The sequence below is a fragment of the Saccoglossus kowalevskii genome, chromosome 3 (assembly GCF_978046115.1).
Source record: "Saccoglossus kowalevskii chromosome 3, keSacKowa6.1, whole genome shotgun sequence".
Classification (NCBI taxonomy): Eukaryota; Metazoa; Hemichordata; class Enteropneusta; family Harrimaniidae; genus Saccoglossus; species Saccoglossus kowalevskii.
In genome coordinates, this window is record NC_140643.1 from 41,554,188 (window position 1) to 41,570,247 (window position 16,060).

Genomic DNA, 16,060 nt, shown 5'->3' on the forward strand with positions numbered 1-16,060 from the left:
TGAAGATATTATCACGAAATGAACAAATCTGAGAGAGGTCCACATGTAGTATCTATATACGGTATGTAGTATCAAAGCAATTGGACTTGCGGTTTTTAACAAGAAGTCGAAAATATCACTTTTTACCAAAAATGACAAAAATATTCACCAAAATTAGAGAATTGAAGATATGATCATGAAATGAACAAATCTGAGAGAGGTCTACCCAAGGTACATATAAACCAAGTGTCAAAGCATTCAGACTTGTAGTTTTCAAGAAGAAGTCGAAAATGTAAAACATTGACACGGACGACGGACAATCACTCATATGATAAGCTCCGCTCGACAAAGTCGACAGCGGAGCTAATAAAAGTCTGGCCTTGTACATTATAGTTAGTCTACTGTTTCTTATTCACTGGGTTCCCCAGGAAAAAGTATAGTCCACATTAGGTAGGTTCAGCAGTCTTATGACCAATAAAAAAAAGAGATAATTACGATTTGGGGATTACCACTGCTTGCAATCAGTAGAGGTTAAACTTGAATTAAAATTGACCTACCCGGTATTGCTTATTTACTTGGCTAGTACATTTCTTGTATGAAGATATTCTATCACATTGATTCAAGTCTATTGTTGCAATAATTTTACAACTGAGTAGTACCGGTAGTTTATAATACAACATGTACATACTTACCAAACATGGTTACTGCCCATCCTGTCCCTTCTTTCAACTTATGGCGGAGCCCGAGTGCTCCATGGTCCAACGGTGAACCAATTACATTCGAATTGCTATTTATACGATTCTGACAGAATATCTATTCTTTCAGTAATTCAACAGAAAGCTGAAACCTGGTATGTCCATGATGTATTAATTTTATAATACTTGTACAGCTGAACAATGTATATTTTATTCAAAATGATTTATTTATTATCAACAAGCTACAGAAATAAGACATAACAATATACACTGGGGTCAGAGGCTAATTAGACAATTTACACAAATTAATAACAGTTTTAAGATTATTTCAGAATACAGCTAATGAAAAAAATTACTGGCTTTACATGTAAACATTTCACAGCATTCATTTAATTGCAACAAACTTTGCTACAGTTAAAACTAATTTTTATAATAGCACCAAAAAGTCCAGAAATGCGTTTCAAAGCTGAAGTTCTGACATTTGTCAGTCCAATTCACTAAACCGTTCAAAACATGGGTTTCCATGGTAATAATCAATGAATTTACAGAATTGATATAAAAATGTATAATAAATATTGGGTTAGAATAACTGTGGAAAATAGTATGACACTTATTATTTTGTTTGAGACAATAACATAGATAAATTTCATGATAATTCAATTTCCAAACAGAGTAGGAATGAATTACCTTTGGTGTGTGTCAACACTTTTCTAGGCACTGTCACCATCCAGGGGTATATCTGAAAGTAAAATCCAACAGATTATCTGCACGAGTGATGAAGATGAAAAAAGTGGCAGTACATTTTTGGATCCACCATTAAAATTTTGATTTTGTTTCAATGACACAAATATCAATGACGACTACAATTAAATTACAAGTTATACTATCAAGACTAAATGTTAAGAAGTAGATTAAACATTTTCTACTAATAACATAAAAGTATATTTGTATCATGATATACGGTATTTTTATATATGATATATAGATATATTTTTAAAAAAACTTGATAAAATAAAAATAATGTGTAGTTATACAAATGTTGTGTATTTTCAAACCACATGATTGTAATACAGGTTAAATTACAGAAACAATTTTTTTTATCCTTGAGCATGCAGTTCAGAAAGACAAATCTCAATTTCACGTAAAAGATGGGGTACTTCAGGTTAAATAAATTTAGATTCTCACTAAGACATCAGTATGGATACCCAACCACCACTTTGCATTCCTTGTTATCTCCATTAATGGAATTTCACTGATTTAACCAACTGTACTATTGCATGGCTTTTAATAGTTGCAACTGGATGACAAGACAAGCAGCCTATCGGCTGAGATAGCTCCGCTGTTAGCAATGCACATTTCAATTAAAGAACTGAAGAAATCATTAGAAAATGAACAATATGTATAGTATCAAAGCAATCAGACTTTCAGTTTTTAACAAGAAGTCGAAAATATCACTTTTTACCAAAAATGACAAAAATATTCACCAAAATTATAGAATCGAAGATATCATCACAAAATGAACAAATCTGAGAGAGGTCCACATGTAGTACCTATATATGTAATATCAAAGCAATCAGACTATTGGTTTTTTACAAGAAGTCGAAAATATAATTTTTTACCAAAAATGACAAAAATATTCACCAAAATTATAGAATCCAAGATATCATCACGAAACGAACAAATCTGAGAAAGGTCTACATGTAGTATCTAAATATGTAATATCAAAGCAATTGAACTATTGGTTTTTAACAAGAAGTCGAAAATATCACTTTTTACCAAAAATTACAAAAATATTCACCAAAATTAGAGAATTGAAGATATCATCACGAAATGAACAAATCTGAGAGAGGTTCACATGTAGTACCTATATATGTAGTATCAAAGCAATTGGACTTGCGGTTTTTAACAAGAAGTTGAAAATATCATTTTTTACCAAAAATGATAAAAATATTCACCAAAATTAGAGAATTAAAGATATCATTACAAAATGAACAAATCTGAGAGAGGTCCACATTTAGTACCTATATATGTAATATCAAAGCAATTGCACTTGCGGTTTTTAACAAGAAGTCGAAAATATCACTTTTTACCAAAAATTACAAAAATATTCACCAAAATTAGAGAATTGAAGATATCAACATGAAATGAACAAACCTAAGAGAGGTCTACCCAAGGTACATATACACCAAGTATCAAAGCATTCAGGCTTGTAGTTTTCAAGAAGAAGTCAAAAAAGTAAAACATTGACACGGACGACGACGACAGACAATCACTCATATGATAAGCTCCGCTCGACAAAGTCGACAGCGGAGCTAAAAACATAATCGTCAACGTTTGCTCAGAAAATAGAGATGATGATAACAAAAATAATTTGTATTAACAATTGTTAAAATGAAATCAAATTATTGTTTGGATTACTGTTCTGCATTCTCAAGACATTATTTAGCTATATTACAGGTAACATTAATAATGAATATAAAATATGGCACTTATAAAAATCACTTTGGAAGGCATCTTCAAAGCTGCTTACAGGTACATCCAGGTTACCTTAAAGTCTGTTCATCATAACACTTTTTTTTTAATATTTTCACTATTGCATTTCAATATAATAACTATGAACCAATCATTTGTTTATAGTCACGATATAACAAGTATTAACTCATAGTTTACTGATTATCTCAATAATAATCTATTTTAGATCAGTATATTGTTTTTCAGTTCAAACCATTTTCACCCAGATGGCAATCAAAACAAGATTACATGAATCGATCAAATAAATATGGATTGGTGTGAAACTGTAAAAATATATTTGTAGTACAGAGTGGTAATGTGCGAACAAATGGAAACAAATATAAACCTGAACGAATTGAGGAGGAGGTGCCTACTTGTCTCTGACCTTGCATACCAGAGGTAGATTTGGGGATGAATTTATTCATTACTTAGAGTAAATACAACTCACAATATAATAATAAAACATATTTCCACTGACCCAGTTTGAGGTATATAAATGGACACAATGATCTGAACACACTGGTCAAACAAATTTAACATATTTAAACTACAAACAGCTAAAGAAATTTATTATAAATAAATTACTGTGGTAATTATGGAAAATAGCCATCTGGGAATATGCAGTATACAAAATACAGTATACAACTCCAGTTTTATATAATTTTGGTCCACATACTGATTAAGTTGGTTGATATATGACTGACTGGTTGGGCATTAAAGTAATGTTATTACAATAAGATGATGATGTAGGTGGTGCTGACTGTATAGTATAGAAATGGTTTGATATACAATGACCTTAATAATGTTTAGTGAGTTTCAATGGATTTCTCCCATCATAGCAGGGTTAGGTTATCAACACTTATTTAATTTTAGATGAAATCAGACAACGATTGGCACAAGTATTCCAGCATATGTTGTTTTTGCAAGTTTTGGATTTGAAAGCAGCCGCATATGGTATGGTCTTCATTAGGGAGGGACGTATGGTGGAGGAGACCTATATGCTGGTGTGTATCTTGGAGTTGATTGGCGGCTGTCTGGTGATGAAGAAAAGGGCGGTGGCGGTTCGTACGGAGGATCCTCCTCCTCATCAATATCATCCCCCTTTGAAGATGGTGCATGTGAAAGCAAAGGCTGCGTCGTAGGAGATGATTTACCGGGATATTCCGGTGGTAGCGGGGGTTTTTCGTCCTTCATAATCAAGGGAGTCTTTGAAGAAGGAGGTTTGTCATTTTCATCAAGTTCATTAGCAAATATGATTGGTATGCCTTTACTGATGAAAGTATGTTTATCTTCATCAGAGAGTTTCCCTTTGCGGCATCTACGATACAAACAGAATGCTATCAGTCCACCTATAAGTACTACTACCGCGAAAATAACAGCAGGTACAATTGTAATCAACCAAATATCATCTTCCGAAGTGGACTTTGCTGATTCAGCAGCATCAGGACCACTTGGATCAGCTGTTGTCCCCTCAGAGTATCCATCAGTACAGGAACCAAGAGGTTTGAATCCAATATTCACAACTTCATATTCCGGTGCCAATGCATCTTTCAAAGCTTGACTGGGTTCACCTTCAATTCCATTGCTAGTATCACGTATTAACTTAGTGAGTTCACCTATCTTTGTTTCAGGGCATGGCTCTTGTGGTAAGGTGTTGTTACTCCAGCCAAAAATAGTTGAACCTTTTTTGAAATATGAAATGGAAATCGTATCAGCAGAATCGTCTCCATAAAGCTTCGCGATTCTATCAATCAAATCCAACTTTTTATGCACATCATTTTCAAATTCTTCATAATCGTTTGATAATGTGATGCTAAATTCATGGTTTGGCTTGTTCACACTTGCAACAACTACCACTTCAAATGCATCCCTGGCGATATCACCAAAACTATCTATAGCTGTCATGACATATTCATGCTTCCCAGCTTGTTCAGCCATTGGCAAACCATAAATAGTTTGTGAGGAGCTGTCAAATTGGATCCATGACATTTTATGCAGTATTCCACCATCAATGGATAGTAACATTAATTTCAAGTTTCTTGTACTTCCGTCTTCTTCATCATAGAATGTATCTTCAGGAACTCTATAGACCAGCATTTCACCTTCATATGCATATACCCTATCAATGTGATTCATCAACTGGGGTTTTTGATTTGGTTTCTGTGTAGGACCAGGAAGTGCTGTACGTGGCGGTTCCTTGGATGGATATAATGGTTTGATGGGTACAACCGGTTTTTTAGTCACATGTGGAGGTGTGGGTGTTGGGGTGATTATAACTTGCGTGGATTCATCAGTTGGTGTGACATACACACGGCTCGGAACAGCTGTTTTTGACATTGATGGGCTAGGCTTGACAGACATTACAGGTACTGTACTTAAACCTTCTGTCTCAGTCACTGACGGTGCAGAATATGTCCTACTTGGTCCTTCTGTGACTGCTTTGGTCGGTAATGGTGGCGCAGGTGTAGGTGTCGGCATAGCAGTCATCAAACCTGGTGTTTTTGTTTTAGACGTCATTTTCTTAGTTGGAGATGCTGATGGTGTTCTGACTTTGGTATCTGTTGGTTTCACAGTAGGCATTATACTCTTGGTTGGTGATATCTTAGTACGTATTACCTCAGACATCACTGGTGATGTTTCACTTGGAACTACTCTACCAGATGGAATAGCTGTAGATTCCATTCCTCTTACATCAGTTGTTGATGTTGGTGATATCTGTGTTGGTAGAAGAGTTGGTACAATAGTTGCCATTGCTGCAATCTGTCTTTTCATTCTCTTACTTATTTTTTGCTGTGGATGAGAAATATGCCAACCAATTACATCGTGTCCAATGTTTTTTGCAAGTCCTCCATCTTTAGCAGTACTTTCTATCACCATGACTACAGGGAGTTTGTTCACATCATACCCACAACCCACAGGCCATGAGAGTAAAATTCCTGGATAATTTTGATGTTTGATATTTCCTGGCCCAGCAACAAGAGCATTTGAATTGAACAACCCATCTTTTCCCGCTGGTAACAACTTGAACAAATTTTTATCAAATCCTGAATATTCTGCCATCCTTTCAACCGAATGAACACGGTGTTTGGGAGTCATTTTAGACCAATTAGCATCAAGAATAATTGTCGCCAATGCTTCAGGCTCTCCATCAGTACACTTCACTTTACCATTTTTGCTGTATTCATTTAATGGGGTTGCAGCTGAAGATGATTCTATCGATGGACCATTAACAACGTCAATGGAAAATACATCAACAGCCTTTGATGTGTAAGTGTTGTTATGAGAGTGACCATAGGCAGTAACTGATATATAATATTGATGTACATCTTCATGAGTTGGGATACCTTCTATTGTATTACTAGCATCATTAAAATACATCCAAGAAGGAATGTCGCTACTGCCCGCTTCATTCACCTGCAAATACCAATAAGAAAAAGAAACATAGAATTACAAAATATAGTAGTCACATGTAAAAATTATTACTGTGTATAACATTGTGTGGAGTAGGAATGACTCACTGAGCTGTACAGGTTAAATCATGTTAAGAGTTAACTGAGGTCATGAAAAAAATCCACTGTAACCTCTGTGACTGACTCACTACATGTAACTTTACCAACAACACCTATACATACACAATCAAATTTTTAGTTGCAATTGTAGTTATTCTCAGACATGTGAAACCAATTAAAGACAAATTCACCCACTGGGATTTCACAAAGAGCTCAATAAATTGAGATCCACAAAATACACAGGTTACTGTAGAATACTTTATTTTCGCTTGGAATTTATTTTCGCTGAAAGGATGATTCCGTGAAAATAAAATCCAGCGAATATACATTTTTTTCTATATTTCTATATAAACTCATCGAAGATCAGTGAAAATATATTCCATACAAAACGTCCAAAAAGCCTTTTCAGCGAAAATTAATTCCAGCGAAAATAAAGTATTCCACAGAATGTCATCTATCCATAAAAGACTGCAATTGATCTATAACCTGAAGGAAAGTCTTCCTTTTACTGTGGACTACTTTATTTACCTGCAATTTATGTAAATTACATATTTTAGTTGGATTTTATTTTCGCTGATTTCTGGAAACATATACATGTATTCTACAGTATTAATAAAGTGTATTCCTGATTAATCTGCTAGTTTCTAATATGAACTCATTTAACTAAGTCTTTAAACACTGAGTAACTGGTAACATAGGTAATCACAGTTGGCCCAGAATGACAATATTAATGGCTTCTGGTCATGACAAGAGTTTTTTAAAAATGTGTGAGTGGAAAAATAACTAATCAATTGCCATAAAAAAAATTTAAATTAAAATAACATGTACACTTAGATGCTGGAAAACCAGTTTACACAAAACTTTTTTTCTGGGCCTTATTCGTTGTGAACATATTTAATAAATTTCTATAAACCAAATCTAGCCGACGGCAGTGTAAAGTAATGTACAGTACTACTGTGCACAGTTGAATAACCAGCATTACATCATGCCAAGAAAATTAATATTTTTGGTTTGTTTTTATTTTGAAAACATTAAACACTGAAAAAAAAATCACTTGTTACCAAAGTCTTGTAACAAATACATTTTATGTATTATTTTCTGTGTTTTCAGTGTGTTGATAAAATTCCTTGTCCAGACCTCAAGTCATAATTTAAGAGAACAAAGATACAACTCATGATATACAGTAACAAGGGCAGATATTTCTCCATCTTTGGTATGTTTGGAATGCTATAGTGTAAAGTATCAGTTCAGTGTAATTGGAAGTGATTGACCAGCTGATCTGGTCAATACCCAGCCTGCAATAACATCAGTGTCATCTTGGGTCTCTCATGCAGTTCTGATGAAGGTTTTTTTTTATTAATTTTCATCACTTTAATTTTCTTTTCCAATGATTGCCAGCATTCAGAAATTGAATGCATTCCAAGTTAAAATCCCCCTGATAATTGAACAATGCATATTTAATGAAAACCTAACTCCTACCTTAACATGGAATTACAAAGTACGTCACTATTGTGTGGATTGTCTATCTGTTAAGCTAGTTACAAATTGCATATTTATCAGCATTAGTTAAAATGTCAAATTATGTTAGAAATACATTCATACATTTGTTCGTCCCAAATACAGGCTTGGTTGAACTTTTTCATACCAGAAAGTAATTAACACTTTATGGTCAGGATCTTTTTCTACCAAAATATTGATACTTTTTAGGATTTTATCCAACAGTATGGTAGTTCATGTCCATAATAAAGTTGAATTATGAAAAGTGAAATTTTAGATTAGAATGTATTTATTTAGATTTATTCAGATTGAAGGCAATAATTACTGTTTACGGCTTAATTGTTTGCTGTGTTTTAATTTCACAGCTAAATACGCTTAATTATCTAGGGTCCATGTTAAAACCCAGTGAATATGTAATTTAAACATATCAAAGATTATTTCCTTCACAAACCAATGAATTTAAAAACCTGGTGAGTGAACTAAAAAGTACTTTGTGTAAGAAAACACAAATTGAGAAAATGTTAAAACCTAATGTGATATTTCCCTTTTTATTATAACAAGCTGTGCAAAAATGAAAAATAATATCTTGACATTCACAATATTTCTTACTGATGAATTCTTCAAATTGTTTTCCTTCCAGTATAAATAAGATACATGTATCTAGGTCAGTGACCTATAAACTGAAAAGGTCAAACATGAGAAGTGAAATACAGCTCATTAGTTTTAAAAAGTAGCTGGTCTGAACTTAATAAATGAAAGTTGGATACTATTATATCAGAGATTGTAAATTACAACTGTAAATGATTTATTGCAATCTACAGTAGTGTGATCAATTATGTACTGAGAATGTCTAAGAGGTACCAGTAGTAGCAGTGTCAACTTCCTCTTTCAATTTACAGAAAAATATAACATAGTTCGTTTATGGGGAACACAAAGATAACTACTTTGATCTTAATGAAGAATGTTATCATCAGAGTAAATTTGAATATTTTAATCTCTGTGCATATTTATCAGGGATTGACATTTAAAGTTCTCCATCGGGGGGGGGGGGGGGGGTTATCTAATATCACTGCATAAGAATATTTAAACAAGCAGCCTCTCAGCTGAGATAGCTCTGCTGTTAGTAATGCACATTTCAATTAAAGAACAGAAGATATATTAGAAAATGAACAATATGCATAGTATCAATGCAATGGGACTTGCCGTTTTAAACAAGAATTCAAAAATATCATTTTTCACCATAAATGATTGTGGTTTTTAACAAGAAGAAAATATCACTTTTTACCAAAAATTACAAAAATATTCACCAAAATTAGAGAATTAAAGATATCATTACAAAATGAACAAATCTGAGAGAGATCCACATGTAGTACCTATATATGTAATATTAAAGCAATTGGACTTGAGGTTTTTAACAAGAAGTTGAAAATATCACTTTTTACCAAAAATGACAAAAATATTCACCAAAATTAGAGAATTGAAGATATGACCATGAAATGAACAAATCTGAGAGAGGTCTACCCAAGGTACATATACACCAAGTATCAAAGCATTCAGGCTTGTAGTTTTCAAGAAGAAGTCGAATAAGTAAAACATTGACACGGACGACGACGAACAATCACTCATATGATAAGCTCCGCTCGACAAAGTTGACAGCGGAGCTAAAAATAGGCCAATTGGTCTGTTGCTCAATGGTTTTTGCCAAAAATATGCTATCAGGTATAGTATCAGGTCTGTGCATTATCACAAAGCATCATTAAAATCTAATGATTGGTTGTTGAGATATTGGTAAAACAGACAAACACATACAGACACCCATAAATCCAGATACCTGCACAGATGAACTAAACTGCAATGCCTCCCATTGTGAGCTTTGCACCCATCAGTCAAATACACATCTTGTCATATGCAAATTACTACACTCTTTCAGAAATCGAAAATAGCATTTTTTACCAGAACTAACAAAAGAAGAAATCAGTTTGGTAGTTTTTAAGAAGAAGTTGGCTCAGCAATTTTTGAAAAGAAATCACCTACTAATTACTTTACCCTGAACTGAAATGTTTTTCACTGTTTATCATTAATAGTTTTCTACTAATTACTTTACCCTGAACTGAAATGTTTTTCACTGTTTATCATTAATAGTTTTCTACTAATTACTTTACCCTGAACTGAAATGTTTTTCACTGTTTATCATTAATAGTTTTCTACTAATTACTATCCTAAATTTTACATATTCTCTTCAATTGAAAAATATTATCAACAAACAAAAAAGGAGTTTAAATTCATGTGATCATGATTGTCGAGAGCCAGAATTCCTACAAAATGCATGGGATTGTAAACCTATACAGCTACATGTATATGACTTATTACAAAACGTGTATTTTTATTTTACATTCATCTATCAGTGGCAGACAAGTTTCAACAGTTCACAGTAGAATTTATTTGATCATAAAGGAAACATAATCATCGATTAAAGTGTAAATTATGTAAGACTCCCTGACTTAGGTCATAGTATGCTGTCATGGTAACTATTATCAAGGAATATATATCAATGGCCTAGAATTTCTGCACCTAGCAATGATTGTTACCATGGTAAATGAGATAAATGAGATTCACAGGTTACATAGGTCATACAATTATACTGGCCATAAATCATTAAAGTTAAATTTAAGTTTCCCATAATGTGTTAAAATATTTCTGAAACTTCACTTCTGTTTAATATAATGTAAGTACAGTAGATAGCATAACAAGCAGCCTCTTGGCTGAGATAGCTCCGCTGTTAGCAATGCACATTTCAATTAAGAACAGAAGATATCATCAGAAAATGAACAATATGTATAGTATCAAAGCAATCGGACTTACAGTTTTTAACAAGAAGTCGAAAATATTACTTTCTACCAAAAATGACAAAAATATTCACCAAAATTAGAGAATTGAAGATATCATCACGAAATGAACAAATCTGAGAGAGGTCCACATGTAGTACCTATATATGTAGTATCAAAGCAATTGGACTTGCGGTTTTTAACAAGAAGTCGAAAATATCACTTTTTACCAAAAATTACAAAAATATTCACCAAAATTAGAGAATTGAAGATATCAACATGAAATGAACAAACCTAAGAGAGGTCTACCCAAGGTACATATACACCAAGTATCAAAGCATTCAGGCTTGTAGTTTTCAAGAAGAAGTCGAAAAAGTAAAACATTGACACGGACGACGACGGACAATCACTCATTTTTAGCTCCGCTCGACAAAGTCGACAGCGGAGCTAAAAATGTTAACCATTAAATTTAGACAATTGATCATTTATGTTAATTTTGATGTTTTTCATTAATGATAAATAAATTTATTTTTCTGCATTATCTGTTGTGTTATGAGTACAGGTTGAGTATTATGTATGTGTATATGCAAGCAATGTGTGTGGAGAGATAATGATTCTGGAGCTCAATACTGTAGTTGGAATAATACAGATATTCAATCCTTATATCTGAATCATCATAGGAAATAGGAAATATGAATATGGTAGTAAATGTATATGGTTGAGCAGTTAAAGAACTGTAAATTTGTAGCACTGAAAAAGGAAGGACGGTAGTAAGAGTATCAGGGTGATTATTTTTAAGAGAAATAATTAATACCTATACATGTATTTACAATTCTGATAATTGAAGGACAGAAACATGCACCTGTTTTTATTTATAGGTGGTAGCAAAAAAAAAGCAAATAAATAACTTCTTGCTGATGTACATGAGCATGGATCACTAAAATTTATTGTTGATGTAGAGCCCCAGGCAAACTGAGGATTTACAATTAATGGGGTTTGACTGCCAGATAACAGCTGTAAAGACATTCATTGTACTCTCATAGGAATAGATTTCATCTTATCTATAGTATATATATTTATCAAGTATTAAACTGTGGGAGGTCTTTAATTAGAGGAGTAGGCACTCCATGTTGGATGTACATCATTTCCTTTCCTGTTACACCCTATAAACTACACAACAAACCCTTCCTTCCTTTCTTCCTCCATATCAACTATTTACATCTAAGATTCCCAATGCTGATAAGCAGTTCTTCAAACATATTTTTTTTAAATTTTACCTAACATACATTTGTGTATTTTAAACACTATCATTTTGAGATGAATTCAAAAATTCTAATGAGCATGCTAGCTACAGTGTACAGGAGAGATTATGGTTCTTAGCCACATCAAAAAGTATCATTTCAGTGGGTAATTGACTACAGGTACTATCTGTACAAATTTCAGTTTTTAAAAACAGTCATATGGACATAACAATATTTCTTGATCCTTAAGTTTGACTGTCATACAGTTGTGTGTGTAATATTGCTGAAGAAAGAGAAGAGAAAAAGGCTGATAGTCATAGTATGTCTTGGATAAACACTTTGGGCACAGTCCTACTTTGTGACAAAATGACCACGTGTCATTGGATCATACATGTACTGCATTGCCTATGTAGCCAATATGAATACATAACATAAATGGGCTATGTTGAACTAGAAGATGAACATGTTGATACTTTTGTATAATACAACAGAATAACAAGATTATACTTGCATTTAGTCGGGACGTGTCACATGTTGGAATCAAGTTGGATTAGAACGAAAAATACAACACTATCTTTATCCCCATAGATAGCTGAATGAAACTGCTGAGATTGGTGTATGTGAAAGCTCGAGGCATGCAAAGATCATGCCCTCAGTGGTGAACTTAAAAGATATGGCACATATGGTCTTATATAACTAACATTTTACTTTAATAGTATATGCATTGTATTTTATTACTAGCATTTTATTGGTCAACCAATGGAAACTGTTATTTATTAATATTATGCTCACAAACATACATGTAGCCAACTCTTAATGAAAAGATATGGTTTGATGCAGTGAGTACTTCTCAGTATCTGGAAAGAGGATGACATTTGTAATGTAAATAGTTAAATGTTAACACTGAACAAATAAATATGCTTGGCACAATGATTTATAATAAATACTATAACAGCAAATGGCATCAGAAACTCATGTTGGTCTGCCAGGTTCAGGTAAATTAACAGATAAATGAGAATGGTTTTTTTGGCACTTTAGTGGGTCTCAAGTGGTCCTGAGGTCTTGTAGTGTGAATACAATTATCAAATAAAAAAAAATAACCACTAGTCTGTCAGATTAGATTAGAACACAAAAGTAGGAGGAGTTATACATCAATGCCCATAAATAATAAAATTGCAAAAATTCAATGATCAAAATCAGTCAAGTCACGTACAAGGAGATATACCGGTAGATACAGAAACACAGTTCACTAGACCATGATGTGGCTACTCAGGATGCATTTTTTAAAAATATTGTTTGCAACAAAATTCCAAAGATATAGATTTGTTTTTTATTCATATGAATTTAATGCAAATTTGTGCTGCTCGATTTTCAAAAATTGGAAGACATTTGAAATAAAATATACCAGTAGCGAGTATTTGAACAATTTTCTCACGATAAGTGTGAATAACACTGCCAATGTAAGCCTCCATTGAGGACTGGATGTATAACAAATTGAAATTTAATTATTACGTTATATTCTACAGGGACTTATAATTAAATGCTGGCATCTTCTGGGAATACATAATTTAAATTGAATAGATTATTCCTAAAAATGCAATTCTTTCGATATCTCTGACTCTAATAACATGCATAGTGGTACATCTTTTCAATTTCACATTGAGTTTAAATTCAATGATCAGTTTTAAGAAATTCTCTAACTTAAGACATATGTGTGATGAATCAGTAAATATCTTTCTCTATTTAACATATTGTAGCAAACAAAATTATTTTATTTTATTTTATTTTAAACAAATTGTTTTATACCACAAATAAATGCCCAGAAATATTGAAACCAATTACAGGTTTTTTGTACACTAAATTGTTCTTATAGACTAGATAATTTTGGCAACAGATTGTAATAATCATAACATAATTATCTGATAAAAAATTGAAAAGCCAGACAGAATTTCTAACTGAATTATAATGAAGGGACATAATCTAATCAGTGAACAAGAACAGTTTTTCACTTGATTGATTAAGGACACTGTTCATCACAGTGAAATAATCAATTCATCACCATATCCACACCCTTATAACCACAAAACGCCAGATATTCTACAGTAATTTTCAACAACTGGTACTACATGTATTTCTAATAATGAAATACACATATTTTTTCTATTAGTAGTGCATGTGTGCTTACATAAATGTGAGTCTGTGGTCACTTAAAGTCATATTTTTAAGGCGCTTTTATCTGAGCACATATGTTATTTGTAATCTCAGAACTGAAATTAAATCCATGGCATTTCAAGTGATCACTCCTAAGCAGATTAGAATCTCACAAGACCGACTCAGAGAAATCAGCTTCCAGTCTGTTTGTCGGCATTCCCTAATATCATTGAGCAACTCTACATTCACACCCAGGGAAATCAGCAATGTAACTTTGTTAGCAGGAAGCAGTAATGTAAAAAAAATACTAAATCCTAAAATAAGTATACCAAAAATGGGGTGTAGAAGACTTTGATTGTACAATGGTATTTATTTTTACAATATTTCCTTAAATGATGAAGTGCATTACCAAGTAAGTATAACAGATGATTGAATACAACAGAATTCACCTAAGCTTACTACCTTGATGGCATGTAAGAATCTAAAGGGCACTGAATTTCAAGACAGAAATTGCTAGAAATAATGTTACATTTTTTGATATGTACTATTCTGTTCTGTAACCGGTGACGTTTAAACATTTACTGTCAAATATCAGTTAGTCGCTACTGTAAATGATATGCACCATGGTCATAATATGCTATACAATACTAAACTAGCAGTCTGTCGGCTGAGATAGCTCCGCTGTTATTAATGCACATTTCATTTAATGAACTGAAGACATCATCAGAAAATGAACAATATGTATAGTATTAAAGCAATCAGACTTGCTGTTTTTATCAAAAATATTCATTAAAATTAGATAATTGAAGAACAAAATCATCTTGAAATGAACAAATCTGAGAGAGGTCCACATGTAGTACCTATATATGTAATATCAAAGCAATCAGACTTGTGGTTTTTAACAAGAAGTCGAAAATATCACTTTTTACCAAAAACGACTAAAATATTCATGTTAGAGAATTAAAGATATCATCACGAAATGAACAAATTTGAGAGAGGTCCACCCAAGGTACCTACATACCAAGTATCAAAGCATTTGGGCTAGCGGTTTTCAAGAAGAAGTCGAAAATAGCATTTTTGACCAAAAATTACAAAAATATTTGCTATAAATAAGACAATTGAACATATCCACACGAAATGAACAAATCTGAGAGAACCACCCAAGGTACCTTCCTAGAAAGTTTCACAGCTATACAGTTTGTTGTTGTTAAGAAGAAGTCAAAATGTAAAGTTGCCGACGGTGACGACTACGGACGCCGGCGGACAATCAGTAATACTATAAGCTCCGCTCGACTTCGTCAACAGCGGAGCTAAAATAGAGCAAATATAGTATTCAAATCTATTTTCTCAATGTTTTCAAAAACCAATGTTTTCTAGTGAACAAATCAAATTTCTTGTCCTGCTCAATATCTGTTCATTTCCTTCACCAAAATTATTCATCCACATACCAGAAAGATTCAGCAGAATCTAATGACAAAATGTCCAATTGGGTTTACATTTAATACAAAATGTAGTGGAAATGCACCTACTTCATTGGATGGGAAAATAAATTGCGAATACATAAATCCAGCTTAAAAGGCTTAAGAGCTTAAAAGGCTTAATAAGAGCTTACTCTTCTATTTTTCAGCTTCAATGATTTGCATTATTTGTTT

General features: G+C 32.9%; 1 protein-coding gene across 1 annotated transcript in view; it reads right to left on the bottom strand.

The window, feature by feature from the left end:
• Positions 1 to 882: 882 nt before the first annotated feature.
• Positions 883 to 16,060, bottom strand: part of LOC100368987 (dystroglycan 1-like) — a 42,845-nt gene continuing 27,667 nt past the window's right edge. The window contains exon 3 of the mRNA XM_085497224.1: positions 883 to 6,599. Within this exon, the coding sequence (XP_085353350.1) occupies positions 4,152 to 6,599 (2,448 nt within the window). The 3' untranslated portion in view covers positions 883 to 4,151. The remainder of the gene's footprint in view (positions 6,600 to 16,060) is intronic.